The sequence below is a fragment of the Zingiber officinale genome, chromosome 9B (genome assembly GCF_018446385.1).
Source record: "Zingiber officinale cultivar Zhangliang chromosome 9B, Zo_v1.1, whole genome shotgun sequence".
NCBI lineage: Eukaryota > Viridiplantae > Streptophyta > Magnoliopsida > Zingiberales > Zingiberaceae > Zingiber > Zingiber officinale.
Window position 1 is genome coordinate 104,136,758 of NC_056003.1, and position 13,443 is coordinate 104,150,200.

General features: G+C 34.5%; 2 protein-coding genes across 2 annotated transcripts; one reads left to right on the top strand and one right to left on the bottom strand.

Annotated features, from left to right (window-relative positions):
• On the top strand, nucleotides 1–1,333 carry LOC122023251. The gene is made up of 4 exons (XM_042581321.1): nucleotides 1–102; nucleotides 361–613; nucleotides 773–901; nucleotides 1,134–1,333. Exons 1-4 carry the CDS (start codon nucleotides 1–3, stop codon nucleotides 1,331–1,333), a joined length of 684 nt encoding a protein of 227 aa, XP_042437255.1.
• Nucleotides 1,334–3,363: 2,030 nt separating this feature from the next.
• LOC122023610 (ankyrin repeat domain-containing protein 2A-like) lies at nucleotides 3,364–12,728 on the bottom strand. The gene is made up of 8 exons (XM_042581816.1): nucleotides 12,570–12,728; nucleotides 11,475–11,623; nucleotides 10,149–10,358; nucleotides 9,933–10,081; nucleotides 9,695–9,866; nucleotides 6,856–6,948; nucleotides 3,898–4,037; nucleotides 3,364–3,830 (listed from the first exon to the last, which is right to left on the bottom strand). Exons 1-8 carry the CDS (start codon nucleotides 12,586–12,588, stop codon nucleotides 3,731–3,733), a joined length of 1,032 nt encoding a protein of 343 aa, XP_042437750.1. The 5' UTR covers nucleotides 12,589–12,728; the 3' UTR covers nucleotides 3,364–3,730.
• Between the last annotated feature and the right edge of the window lie 715 nt (nucleotides 12,729–13,443).

Below are 13,443 nucleotides of genomic sequence, written 5' to 3' on the forward strand. Positions count from 1 at the left end.
ATGGATAACAATATTGAAGGTTCATCAAATTTATCATCTTCAAGCTCTGATGATGATAACTATGCAGAAAGTTTTGGTGCAAGGCAACAACTGATCGCTCAGGTGATTTCTACCAATAATCAAATTGTCTTGAATTATCTCAATGAAGGAAGCAACAAAAGCATGCATTGAGGCTCAACTCCTGGTCATAAGATGATCAATCGTAATCGTGAAGCTGTTGATCGTAATCTATTCAATGATTATTTAGCCGAAAATGCATTGTATAATGATGCAATGTTTCGAAGAAGATTCAGAATGGGACAGAATTTATTTATGTGTATCTGTGATGCTGTTACTAATTATGACAACTATTTTATACAGAGAAGAGATGGGCTTGGAAGAATTGGTTTGTCAAGCTTGCAAAAAATAACAACTGCATTTCGGATATTAGCGTACGGTGCACCAGCAAATGATACTGATGAGTATATTAAAATAGGGGAATCAACTACTATTGAAAGTGTGAAACGATTTTGTCGTGCTGTTGTTGAAGTTTTTGGAGGGCAGTACCTACGATCTCCAAATGCTCACGATGTTGCTAGGCTACTTCATATTGGTGAGCTACGAGGTTTTCCAGGTATGTTAGGTAGCCTAGATTGCATACATTGGAGATGATAAAATTGTTCAACAGCTTGGGCAGGACAATATTCTGGTCATAGTGGAAAGCCAAGAATTATTCTAGAAGCTGTAGCCGATTATGATCTATAGATTTGGCATGCGTATTTTGGGTTGTCAGGATCGAACAATGATATTAATGAACTTGAGTCTTCTCATCTTTTTGCTAATCTTGCTACAGGTATTACAATTCCTGCTCGTTATGTCATTCAAGGAAAAGAGTACAATATGGGTTACTATTTAGCTGATGGTATATATCCAAAATGGTCAACACTTGTTCAAACGATTCATGCTCCACAAGGTCGAAAGAATAAATTATTTGCAATAAAGCAAGAAGCGTGTAGAAAGGATGTTGAGCAAGCATTTGGCGTGCTCCAATCATGCTTTGCAATTGTTGCAGGACCTTCACGTTTTTTTGTAGAAAAATATTTTACATGATATACTGACATCATGTATTATTATGTATAATATGATAATTGAAGATGAATGTAATTTAAATGCACCAATCGTGGAACTCTTTGAGGTGCCGACTCCAGATGTTGAGCCCGCAATAGATGATGGTAGTCGATTTGAAGAGTTTCTAGCTCGATACAGACAAATCAAAAACAAAGAAGCTCATATTGCCCTTCGAAATGCATTAATTGAGCATTTATGGGAACAATATAGTAATTCTGAAAGTTAAAGTCTTGTAATATTGTATTTTCAATTAAGTATCCTTGTTTATTTTAAATATAAAATAGTAAAATATTTTATCCTAATTGTGTGTGATTTTATAATATTTTTAAAATATATTTATGCTTGAGTAATTATATAATAAAAATAAAAATAAAAATTATATATATATATATTAGTTGGATACGGAATTTTAAAAATTTTAAAATATCAAATATTAAGAAGTATTAATTTTAAATATAATAATTATCATATAAAAAAGTTAATAAGAATAATAGAATATTCTAAAGAATATTTCTTTTTGGTGTGATATGGTGCTAATGGGTTGAAATTGAAATAGTGTTTAGTGTTGAAATTGTATCATTTTAGTGTGAAAATTAATCAAATTTAATGATATGGGTTGGAGATGATCTTAGAATCCACTTTACGCCTTTATAGCTGCACTGTAGCTAGCAACCTAGTATGTGTTTATAGGGTTTGTGTATATTAAAACCTTGTTTGATATTAGTGTGTTGATTAGTGATTGTGTAGGTGAAATTAGGAGTATTTGATTAAAACTGAACTGATCGAAATAAATTATTCAAAATTAAACTAATTGAATTTTTTTTTAGATTAATCAATCAATCGAATTTCGGTTATTAATCATTTTTTTAAAAATAAAAATATTATTTTTGGCATGTTGTGGCTGCTAATAGATTTGTTTGGGTAGAGCCTTTTAACTTTCTATGCTGGATTTGTTTCATATTATTCCATGATACTTTATGTTTGAGTACGGTGTTAGACCAGTTTGGATTAGAGGTGCAAATAAATCAAGTCATCATGATCCTTATTTGAAATTATTAAATTTTAATCAATCTATAATTTTTTTAATCGAATTTGAATTCATAATTGTTTATTCGATTGTTCATGAGTCTATCTATTTTTATTCTATTGAACATAACTTTAGTTCGAATACGTTTAAATTAAGATTCAAATAATTTAATGTTACAATTCAATTTGAATCAAAATTCAAACAACTCTGAGCTCAAAAATTGAACTAGAATTTGAGCCATTTAATATTACAATTTAATTCTACTCAGATTAGAATTCAAATAATTTAAAATCAAACTTGAATTTGAATTTCATTTTGAATCAATGTTGAACTAAAATTATTTATATTTTCAAACTTTAAATTAAATTCAAATATCCCACATCTGTGTCAAAGTGGAACTCAAATATCAATAGTTTTATATTATTCAGCTGGGTTTCTTTCGGTTTGGATGTACTTCCTACCTGTCTTTTGGTTGCTTAACGTAACGTGGTCGCCACAATATTAAATTATGATTTCCTTTTGTATTATTTTTATTAAATATTCGTATAAATATTTTTATTTTCATGGATATATATGTTAGTACATTTAACATTATATTTGGCTTCCTATTCAATGATTTTTTAAATACAGATAATTAATAATAAGAGTTTATGTCCACTTTTATTTTAATTAGCAAGATAACCGATTGACCCAAAAAAATTTCTACCGGCTATCAACATAAATCCAAAAATACTTGCAGCAGGGGACTTACTAACTACAATTCAAATTGTGAATGCTTATGATACTACATACTAACTAAAAATCAAATTGTGAATGCTTAAGATACTACATGGACGTCTTACCGTTGAAAAAAAGACACTATAAGAGGATTAACCGAAACCCCCCACCAATATAAGATATCGAGAAAGAACTGGATCCATTAAATGTACTATATAGAACCTTATCTTGTATTGTATTGCAAAAGATTATTTCTACCATTCAAACCCATGATAGTAAGATCACACGCTAATAATTTTATAATCCAGGCTCAGGCTCCCCTTCGAAAGGAAAGATCATATTTCTCAGAAAAAAAACTTGGTAAACAATTGCTATTCACCTTAACACCATGCCACTGCGGTGGATGTCATGCATGTCCCAAGAAAATGCTCATAACCTACCAGTTCCACTTAGTTTTAAGTTGATTACCAACAGGCATGTCCAAATTTCTAAGTAGATTCCGGTCGATATACTTAATCAAAACAATAACAAACCTGCAAGTTTCACTGTTCAATCAGAATCATACATAGATGTAAAGTAGCCAGTCGCAGATCCTAAATAACAAGTAAACTTTTATCATTGTGCACGCTTTTGGAACGAATGATTCTGATACATAGCTATGCTGAGATATCATAACTGATTGAGATTGATTTGCACGCCCCGTAGCAGAAAGATTCAATCTCAGAGATGGAACTGGAATGTGCCAAGTCTATTGAAAAAACTGCAAATAGATAACAAGAAAGAACATAGCAAACAAGCTGCGAAAAGGTAAAGACCAGCGGAGCTGCTTTCCACAGCAGCTGTCACTCCCCCAGCCAGTAGCAGATGAATGAGTAATGTTTACAGGAAGACATCTTGTTCGAGCAACTTAAGAACTTCATCTTGATTGTTCAGCTTGGCAACGTCAATTGGAGTCTTCCCATCCAAATTCTGCAGGGTGCTGCAGCAAGAAAACACAGATATGAAGTACAAAGACTGCAGTGGTTAATTTAGTTGTGTTGACTTACACAGCCGCGCCATGCTCCAAAAGCAATGCAACACATTCCTTGCGCCCGTAGCCAGCAGCATAGTGGAGGGGAGTATTCTTGTTCTTGTCCAGTGCATTCACTGTAGCACCAGCTTCAAGGAGGATCTTAGCGCACTGCACCTGAGAAGCAAAACAAGCATACTCTGATTGTAATTCAGTATCGAATCTACAACAATGAATAAAGAATTTTATTTTTTAAAAAATTGTATTAGTAAAGCCGTGGCAATTTGTTGTTAGAGTGCCCATTGGAAAATAAAACTAATAATTAAAAACCAAACAACTCAGGTTACATCATGGCCTTTCACATGGAGGGATACGTTAGTATCAACTTTGGCTGTTTTTTTTTTTTGGATTAGAGTAACAAAGATTAAAAGAAAAAGAATTGCTCAAACAAAATGGTCCATATCACCCTGCTGCATGGGTGAAAAGTTAATAAAAAATGAACAAGCAGCTGCAAGAAAATCCATCACATATCATGATTGAGGATGAATTTGTAAGAGGTCACTTGTGGTTTGGTAGCTAATAAAGCACTGTTGCAAGTCATTGAAAACTCCAAACCTAGATAAATCACTAATGGTCCTCGGCTGGTAGACGGTATCATGTGAAATTCAATTAAGTCCTTTATGTGACATAATCTAGCAGACTGCAAGTGATTTTTGCATGATAAGCTTACCAAATCCAATGAAGAGATTGATACCATTCAAGAGGATTTGATGCTTAGCTAAAGAAGACACCCAAAATCAAATCAAAGAAGAGTAGATGGTAAGACAGATAGCCTGATTGCTCAAATTCTAATTGAGTTATTTGTAAAGCTACTAACTGCTAGCATTGCATGAATTCTTGCCCATCTATGTATATGCCACATCCAATGTTTTTTTGCCTGAATCTGATAGAATTTGGCTAATTCAGTTGATTGTAGCTCAGGTTGTTGCGCTGCAAATGGTTGGTCATGAGAGCAACCAATTCATATTGAAAGAATATTGAGTTGTCCTCTTGGACTAGTAGACCATTGAACCTATTAATGGCTTATCCTCACCTCTAGCCTCTAGGGCCTCTGACAATGCTGAAGAGAGAGCCCATAACTCCCTATTTGGGTGGTTTAATGGTCCTCCTCAGGGCAAGTGCCTTACTTAGGGCTCCTCTCTAATGACTTAGACCAACTTTTGACATGTCTTTTAGGCATTTCTAGACTAAAGTTAAATTTATTTCATGTTTATAATTTATCCATTTAATTTAATAGTTTATCTATTATTGCCTATATTCAAATGTGCCATACGGCCATTTATAAATTAAACTTACATTTCATTAAACTTATTACCTTTTTGGACAGTTCTATTTTATGAAATATCAATTTAAATCAATATTTAACATGTTTCTCTAAGAGCATTTATCTCTGCTAGACATATCCAAAGCCTCACCCGACCGCATAATTAGTTACTAGCCACCCTATTGCCAATTTAACTAGCTGAGAAAAAAACAAGATTATTTTAACTGAAATATAAGAATCAATGAAAAAGAGAGAAAAGATCCCTCAACTAGAAAACATGTGTAGGTGTAAAGGAGGGTTAATCTTTAGGGAAAATGTTCACTAGTGGTTAATCATTATGTGGCCATTATGTGTATTTTGTTAATAATTATGTGGTATGTGTAAACTATGTCTATGATATCATTCTTTTGATTAATCTCTTTGCATCTCTTTAAATTATATTTTAAATGATATACCCAAATATTAAAAAAACATTATTGCATATGCATCATAATCTGCAAGAATCCTATTAATTGTCATCATCATCGCCAAGTGATGTTTGGCCCAAATATTTTGGGTCTGTGACATGTTACTTACAGCTCCATCAAGCTTTATGAGACTTGTATTACTAGCAGTATACAAATAAACTGAATATAACCAATCATGTCAATATATTTTCGCACAACACATTGTAAATTTAACCAACATATATAACCTATGCAAATAAATGCACAATCCGTGTTGTGAAATCATGGTTTTAGTTTCATAGTCTAGTTAACGTATTCATATATGTTACCTAAACGGCGCAGCACACATCACTAGTGAAATCTCAGTTCTAGATTCTGAGTCTACTTATTTTTTTTTCGCATATATAACTTGGACGTTGAAGAATCATATACAAAAAAGAAACATCATTTTGAAAGTCTCAGAGACCATCCTCTCCAATCACCACCTGTAATCCCTTTTCCAATCACTCTTCCAGTTTAAAAATCTAAGAATTGTATTTATGATTCATACTACATTTGATAAAACTCAATCAACAGCCAAACTCAACATCAAAGTAGATACATTGTAGTATAATTCTTTATTTCCTTGGAATAGGATAAACCAACTCATCCATATACAACTAAGCTCAGTAAAATCATCTGGACCAGTGCAACATCTTGATAAACAAAATGAAAATGCAGGCTGCAAAGCAGATAACTCTTGTTTAAATCAATTATGAAATCAATAACTACTGTGTATGTTCTAGACAATTCACAGAAGAAAATATAAGATCAGATAAGGTCACAGCCCTACCAGAGAACCTCAACTGGCAGAGTGGAGACAAGCTTATATGCTTGAGGTAATGTGACATATAGACTCAAAAGGGCTACGTGACAAGTTATTCAAGCATCTAAATCACAGAAAATTTCCATGTCACCAAGCTCAATGGGAGTCGAAGTGCTGAAATTCTAATTTTGATTGGAGACCCTCAAGATTACCTTACTCTGAATCAAAAAACAATCACACTGCCAAGCTATTGCTGAAGATGCCATTTAATTTGTTCATTTAATACTACATAAGATCAAACTTGGTACCACAAATACAAAAAATCAATAGCATGGGGAAAAAATGTTTTGTAAAGGAACAAGTGAAAGATAGGACTGTTAATTTCCTTGAGGGATGAACAAAAACTTTACTCGATCATACCTCACCATAACCACAAGCAAAATGCAAAGCTCTTCTTCCCTCCGAATCCTCTTCATCTTTGTCTGCCCCAGCATCCAAGGCCTTCTTCAAACCCTACATGATCATCAAAAATAACTTGTTTAAAATTAAAAACAAAATGCACACTGAAACAAAACAATTTCAGCATACATAAACAAGAAATTGCACAAAATATAACTGAGTAGTCACATCAGAGTTATGCAAAAATGCATGGCTGGCAATCCAATCCAACCATCCTCAAAATAATGCATACTCAATAGAATAGAATATCAGTATATATAGCAGATAAAGGAAATACTTATCAAGTAGTCACATATTTTCTCCTTCATGTGAGTATATATAGATAGATGTGATAAAGATTTAAGAGTACAATATGTTATGTTTTATTACGAGTATTTAATATCATAAAAGTAATTGAATCAGGTTCTCTTAAATTTATAAATCCTGACTACAACCTGGTGCAAGTATGATGCAAATCATGCAAAAAAAAAAGTATACGCATAGCACAAATGCCAATGCAAATTCCAGCATTTGGCAGGTATGGGTACTACTAAAAAAAATGCAGTTTTCTTTGCAAAAATTTTCCATCTTACAATGAGCTTTATCCACATGCCTTCAGAATTCCTTTCACTAAGAGAACTTACTAGCCGTGATTCCATGTTACATAGCTCTTTCCCTCACATGCCAAGATTCATAGCAGCCAGAGGCAGCCAGTGCTGCATGTGATATACCTACCAACTTCTACACCACGTACTTAGTACTGAGTATAATTGGGAAAGAAAATGTATTTGTTTCTATAGGCCACCATCCAAAATGGTCCTAAGACAAAAGATCAAGTGAAAAGCTAGACAAACACAGCCCTAGCATACATCCATTTCCAAAGTAAGGATAATGCAGAATTGGACGTGATTTTTTTAGCTGCAAGTTGTGACCATGTCTGACACACATTTCAGAGCATATGACACTCCAAGAATAAATTCAATCAACTGAAAAGTGGAGTACAAGACTCAACTACTAGGCAAAGAGATAAACTATAATCACTCACATGATCTTTTAGAATTTTGCCTCCTACATGAACACATCAATTATACATTACAATGAGAAATTAGTTGTTCTCTGTAGCTAAGGTTGATACCTTTTAGCCAAAGTATTTTCATTAAAATAGTTGATGAACATTATAGCTTGTTTTTTACGTTATTCTTCTCTTCATCTCACTCATTTGATAACATACAACCTAAGCCTACATTTATCAACTTAAAAGTGTAAAAAGGAAACTATATTGATGCAATATTTAGAACACCGTCCCTAACTGGCAGCCTCAATTACACTATAAGCCACATTACAAGTTAGACAAGCTAATTATTTAAGACACTTATGTTACTGGAGATACACAATACATCCAAACATATAGGTCACATAATCAAATACAGCTCATAAAATAAATGATCGACTCATTCACATAGGTTGTAAAAAATTTCTTCATTGAAGTCCAGATAACATATTCAGCTATATTCAGTTATATTGAATCAAAATAATGCTTCCAAGACAATTAATATTGAAATTATTTACTAGATGTATCTCTGTTAGCCACTGTGAGTTGGAATTATACTAGAAAAATTAAATTTGGAATAAATATACGTCTAGAATATAAATATATCTTGATTTCTCCCAACTGTGGCATGACCCCTTTTTGCTACTGCTACTGCTCTGATTGATACCTCAACTCTTCTTCTCCCCGCCCTTTTTAGTGGTTCATTTCCTCAATATGATCAACAAAGGGAATTAACCAAAGAATTATTTGAAGAGAATCTTCCAATTTGGGCATGTATCATCGAAACTGTGATCAACAAAGTGAATCTTCCTATGACTTCTTGGTTAGTACCACAGAAACTGTATTGACATACGGTGGCAAAATAGATGCTTTTTGAGAGAATATAGAATAATGTAGTAATAGGCATACCAGAATATAGGACAAATGTGGAGGTTACCCTCGAGTTAGCAAATAGTTAGTAGGAATATATAGAAGGGACAAAAGGACATGTTTAAAAAAAGAAAGCCTATAATGCACACATGCATTGATGAATTTAAATAGCAAGCACTAATGATCTTTCCCTTTCTGTTTTCTCATTTAGGAAGCCACCGCTCTTATTGAGCCAGGTCACTAAATCAAACAATTTTATTATTTTTAGTGTAAAATGAATGAAAAAAAGGAATTGATATTAAATAACCAGTGGTATAGTGTTCGTTTTTGAAACATAGTCAAAATGAGTTCCTTCTGAAGTGCTTGAGAGCAGGAAGATTTGCCTGAAGGAGGGGGGCCACCAGATATATAACAAAAGTTTGCCTCAATTTTTCCTCTTCGAGCTTCCTGATCTGTCATCATACCTCTAGTGGAAAGAATTACAATTCCTCTTCCACCTAAAATCTTATGAATTTGTTTGTAGTTGGATAAATTCATAAATCGGATCAACTGATGCACTTTAAAATAGTTCTATGTATTTTTTTCCTAGTCTTTAGACAATCTTTTCAATCAGCAGTCTCGAATCTTTTTTCCTTTTAAGCCAAAGTCCCATCTCCATAATCTAAATTCTTAAGCTAGCCACACATCTTTATTAAGAAAGCGCGCTGACACAATATGAGTATCAGTTGGCAATCTGAACATCTTAAAACAAATCTTAGATATCCAATCCTGCAAGCCTTTGAGGTGCAAAGCCAACACGAAAATATAACATCAACATATATAAGCCATGTTAGCCAACAGTCTGGGGTTTCCAATTGGAGAATAAAAGACATAGATATAAAATAGAAACTGATGTAATACCTCAACATCACCGACACTAGCAGTTTGATGAACGATAGATTCATCTTCATATCCACCTTCCTCTTCTGCTTCTTCAGTTGCTGAAAGATCAGTAGTGGAAGTACCATCACCTGAAGGCCCAACTCCCATAGCTTGACCAAGCTTTTGAAGAACATCAGAATCATTCCAGTATCTAAAAATGAAGGGATTAATCATAGAAGAACAGATATGCATATAGAAAATCATTGAGATACATTACTTCATCATAGCAGAAGGGCCTCCTGTTTCTATCTCTTCAAGAACTCCCTTCAATGACGGATCATCCTTCATGCGAGCCATTCGTTCCTCAATCTGCTCTTTCTGAGCAGGATTTGTCAAATTTTCAAGCATTGAAGACATGCCAGGATCCTAAACAACAAACGAAGATGAGTATGGCTGATTGGAGAGTAGAAAATTTCCTTAGGAAATGGACAACCTGCATAATAGCATTTCCAAGTTGTTCAGCCATTTTCATAAACTGTGGATTTTCCATGACTTGTTGCATGGTTGAAACATATTGCTGAGGATCCAATGGAGGAACACTATCCTGTCCTGTACTGTGGACACTCTTTTGAAGTTGCTCAGCCATTTGGTTAAATACAGGATCTTTTGCAATTTGTTCAGCCATGTCTTTAATTGTAGGGTCCTGTATCCACAAGTAAATTAGAAAAAGTCCATGTACTGACATAAGTGCCCAATTTAAATAGATACAATACCATTTTCACATACATCGTCTAAGTGTTTCAAAGACAATATAGATTTTTGCTCAGTCATTAGTTCAAGTCCATGTACTGACATAAGTGCCCAATTTAAATAGATACAATAACATTTTCACATACATCGTCTAAGTGTTTCAAAGACAATATAGATTTTTGCTCAGTCATTAGTTCAACCCAACATCATTCAGCAACTTTAGTCCAAGTTTTCCCATCTAAGATTCTAATTTATTTACAAAATAATGTTGCACATATCTACTGTTGTAGATTGTATTTTTCTCTTGAACCCACACAAACAAGAATGATATTTGACTTCCCAAAGAAAAAATAGGCAATCTGTTTTCAGCCACAAACTAAAGGGAAAAAGAGAGAGAAAAAAGTATGCATACGAGTAGGGATGCTACAAGGATAAGGCAGAGCAGGTTCAATTCCCATCATCAGCCCATATGGGAAGTGAGGTGAGGTGAGGTAGGGAAAGTACAATTCTTCCTCATCCCAGCTCTGCTTCTCAAGCAGAGCAAAGTAATAAAATATAAAATAAACCATATAGTTGAGGCAGGTTCAAGGACTAGCATGCAGGGTAGACAAGCAAAAAAAATTTTACCTCATACCTACCCCGCCCTTGCATATACAAGTTGATTTTTTGATCCTATCCCTACCCCATTTAGGTTATGGGGCAGGCCAGCAGCCTCAATCGAGTCAGGGTGAAGCAGTTCTTAATGGAGATGGGGCAAATTGCCATCCATACACAAAAGAAACTAAAGAAATTGACAACTTTCAGATGTTCTTAGTACTTCAATGAGGATGTTTCCAAGAACTTCAAATAAACATACACATTTGTGCTAAGCAATTAGGCAACTCAAACTAGTAGCAGTTGAATACTTCAAATTTTCAAAAAAAAAAAGAAACTGACACACAGCTCATAATTGTGGCTTATTTGACAAAAAATAATTAGTGTCAAATTACCACTTCAGATGCTACATGGTACTTTGGTGCCAGTTAAGCTTCAAAATCATTTTATTAAAAAACAAAAAGAGAGTAATTACATTAAGCAGGTTTTGCATAGCAGAAAAATCAAAAGGGTTCATTGGAAACCCAGTAGCTGGGGTTGAATTGGTCCTCCGAGGCTGGTTGGAATTGGTAGGTGATGCATCAGATGCCGAGCTTTTGTTTTCAACTGAACTAGATTTGTTGTCTGCAAACAAATGAAAATCAAAGTTCAAAAGGGCATGCCAAAAAGAGGGTATCTGATTTTTTTTTCAACCAGGCTTACCAGTCAAAGAGGTTAAGTTATGCATACTCATTTATGTGCTTAACAAAGGGTGATAGTATTCAGATAATCATCATAAACTCTTCCTTTGGAAAACAACTAAAGATATACTTTGTTCCTAATGACTTGCATCAGATAATGTTCTAAACCATTAACAGAAAGAAGTGTCCCACATGATCATAAAGGAAAGTACCAGATTTATTTGATTGATAAGATGTATGAACCACAGAACCAGAATATGTAAAGCCATGTTAATCATAATCCACTCACCCTTCAAAACCTATATACCCATACAGTTTCCTTATAATTATCCATTTTGCATTACAAAAGTTGCCAAACAAGATCTGCGGAAACTGATATGAGCTGAAGAGGTAGTTAGCAAACCAGGCTCCTGATTTCAGACGTCCAAAAGAGCAATATCCCAAAAACTAACTATAAAGTTTCAGATAAAATAATTAGAAGCATAGCTACTCAACAACTCATTCAGTTCCAGACCGAAGCCATAGAGCTCTCCCCCAAAAGTTCAATGTCACTTCTCTAATGTCTACTTCAATCTGAAGTAAAGCATCGGCTGGCTATGATCAGAAGAACCCAGTACAATAAGAAACATGCCAATTGGATCAGGAATTGTGAATCCCTATCAAATTCACTCTGCCTCAGGGATTAATCGAATAGCATCCACGTGCAAAACAAAACCTTCGGAAAAAGCACAAACGGTGCACAGATCAGAATTTTCCCATGAAATTGTGCACGCTCTCACAGAGTTGTATTCCCCGCATCAGTTCCGCAAACAAACAACAGAGAAATTGATCGAGCTACCCGACACGGACAGGAAAAAAATCAACGCGAAGGATGTTAAGAGAGAAGAGACCTTGATTTCCGGAAGCCATGGCGAGAGATGCAGATCGTGGAGCGGTCCTGCGGCGCGAACACTCGACGAAACCCTCGGCGCCTCGTTCTATCCGGCGGTGGAGATGGAAGAAAAGAGAAGTATCCTCGTGAGGATTTGGTGCGTGGTACGAGATAGGCAACAGGTTGATCAACCACGGTGGCAAGGGCGACCGAGGGGCGCGACGTCGGTAGTTCAGATGCGACAGCAGACAGCGGCTGTCCTGCCATCCGCTGGATAAGATAAGATGAGGCGACAGGCGAGGATTGGCTGGGCAAGCTTGACCGTGGATTTTTGCCAGCTCAACTCTTTTGGATGGTTGAGAATCCGCGCTGGATCGGGGCCCGCCTCGTCTAGGGCTTAAAACTTAAAAGCATCGGCAATTTATATTGGCCCCCACGCAGTTCCACAATTATCATTTACCCCTCTCCTGAAACTTAAAAACTCTAATTTAAGTGCTAATTAGGACCGTCACTGAATCGACCAATAAACTTGGTATTTCAGTTTCATAAAACTTATTTAAGTTTATTCGATGGTTAAAAATATATAAAATAAAAAAGCATAATGTTAATAATATTCATGAATAATTTATAAATAAACCTATTAACTTATATAAAATTTAATTGTCAAAAATAGTATAGATAAAAATACTCATCAATAATTTTACAGAATTTTTTTATGTTCTTTCTAAATCTAATATTCATATGATAAAACTAAAAACAGTATAATTTCGTAAGTAAAAAAAAATAGTATAAATTATAAGAATAATAACGAGCTCAATAAGATTTTAAATAAATAAACTCAATAGATAAACTTGAACACAACTAAGTTAAGATATCAATGGGCATGCGACAAG

Bases quoted from the DNA above. Each gene is read 5' to 3' on its own strand.
- LOC122023251 (XM_042581321.1), top strand. From the start codon at position 1: ATGGATAACAATATTGAAGGTTCATCAAATTTATCATCTTCAAGCTCT. The intron at 103-360 runs GTGATTTCTACC...TATTTTATACAG, and splicing joins GGCAACAACTGATCGCTCAG to AGAAGAGATGGGCTTGGAAG. The intron at 902-1,133 runs GTATATATCCAA...TGATAATTGAAG, and splicing joins GGGTTACTATTTAGCTGATG to ATGAATGTAATTTAAATGCA.
- LOC122023610 (XM_042581816.1), bottom strand. The intron at 10,359-11,474 runs GTAATTACTCTC...TTGTGGATACAG, and splicing joins CTATGCAAAACCTGCTTAAT to GACCCTACAATTAAAGACAT. The intron at 10,082-10,148 runs GTTGTCCATTTC...TTTGTTGTTTAG, and splicing joins TTGGAAATGCTATTATGCAG to GATCCTGGCATGTCTTCAAT.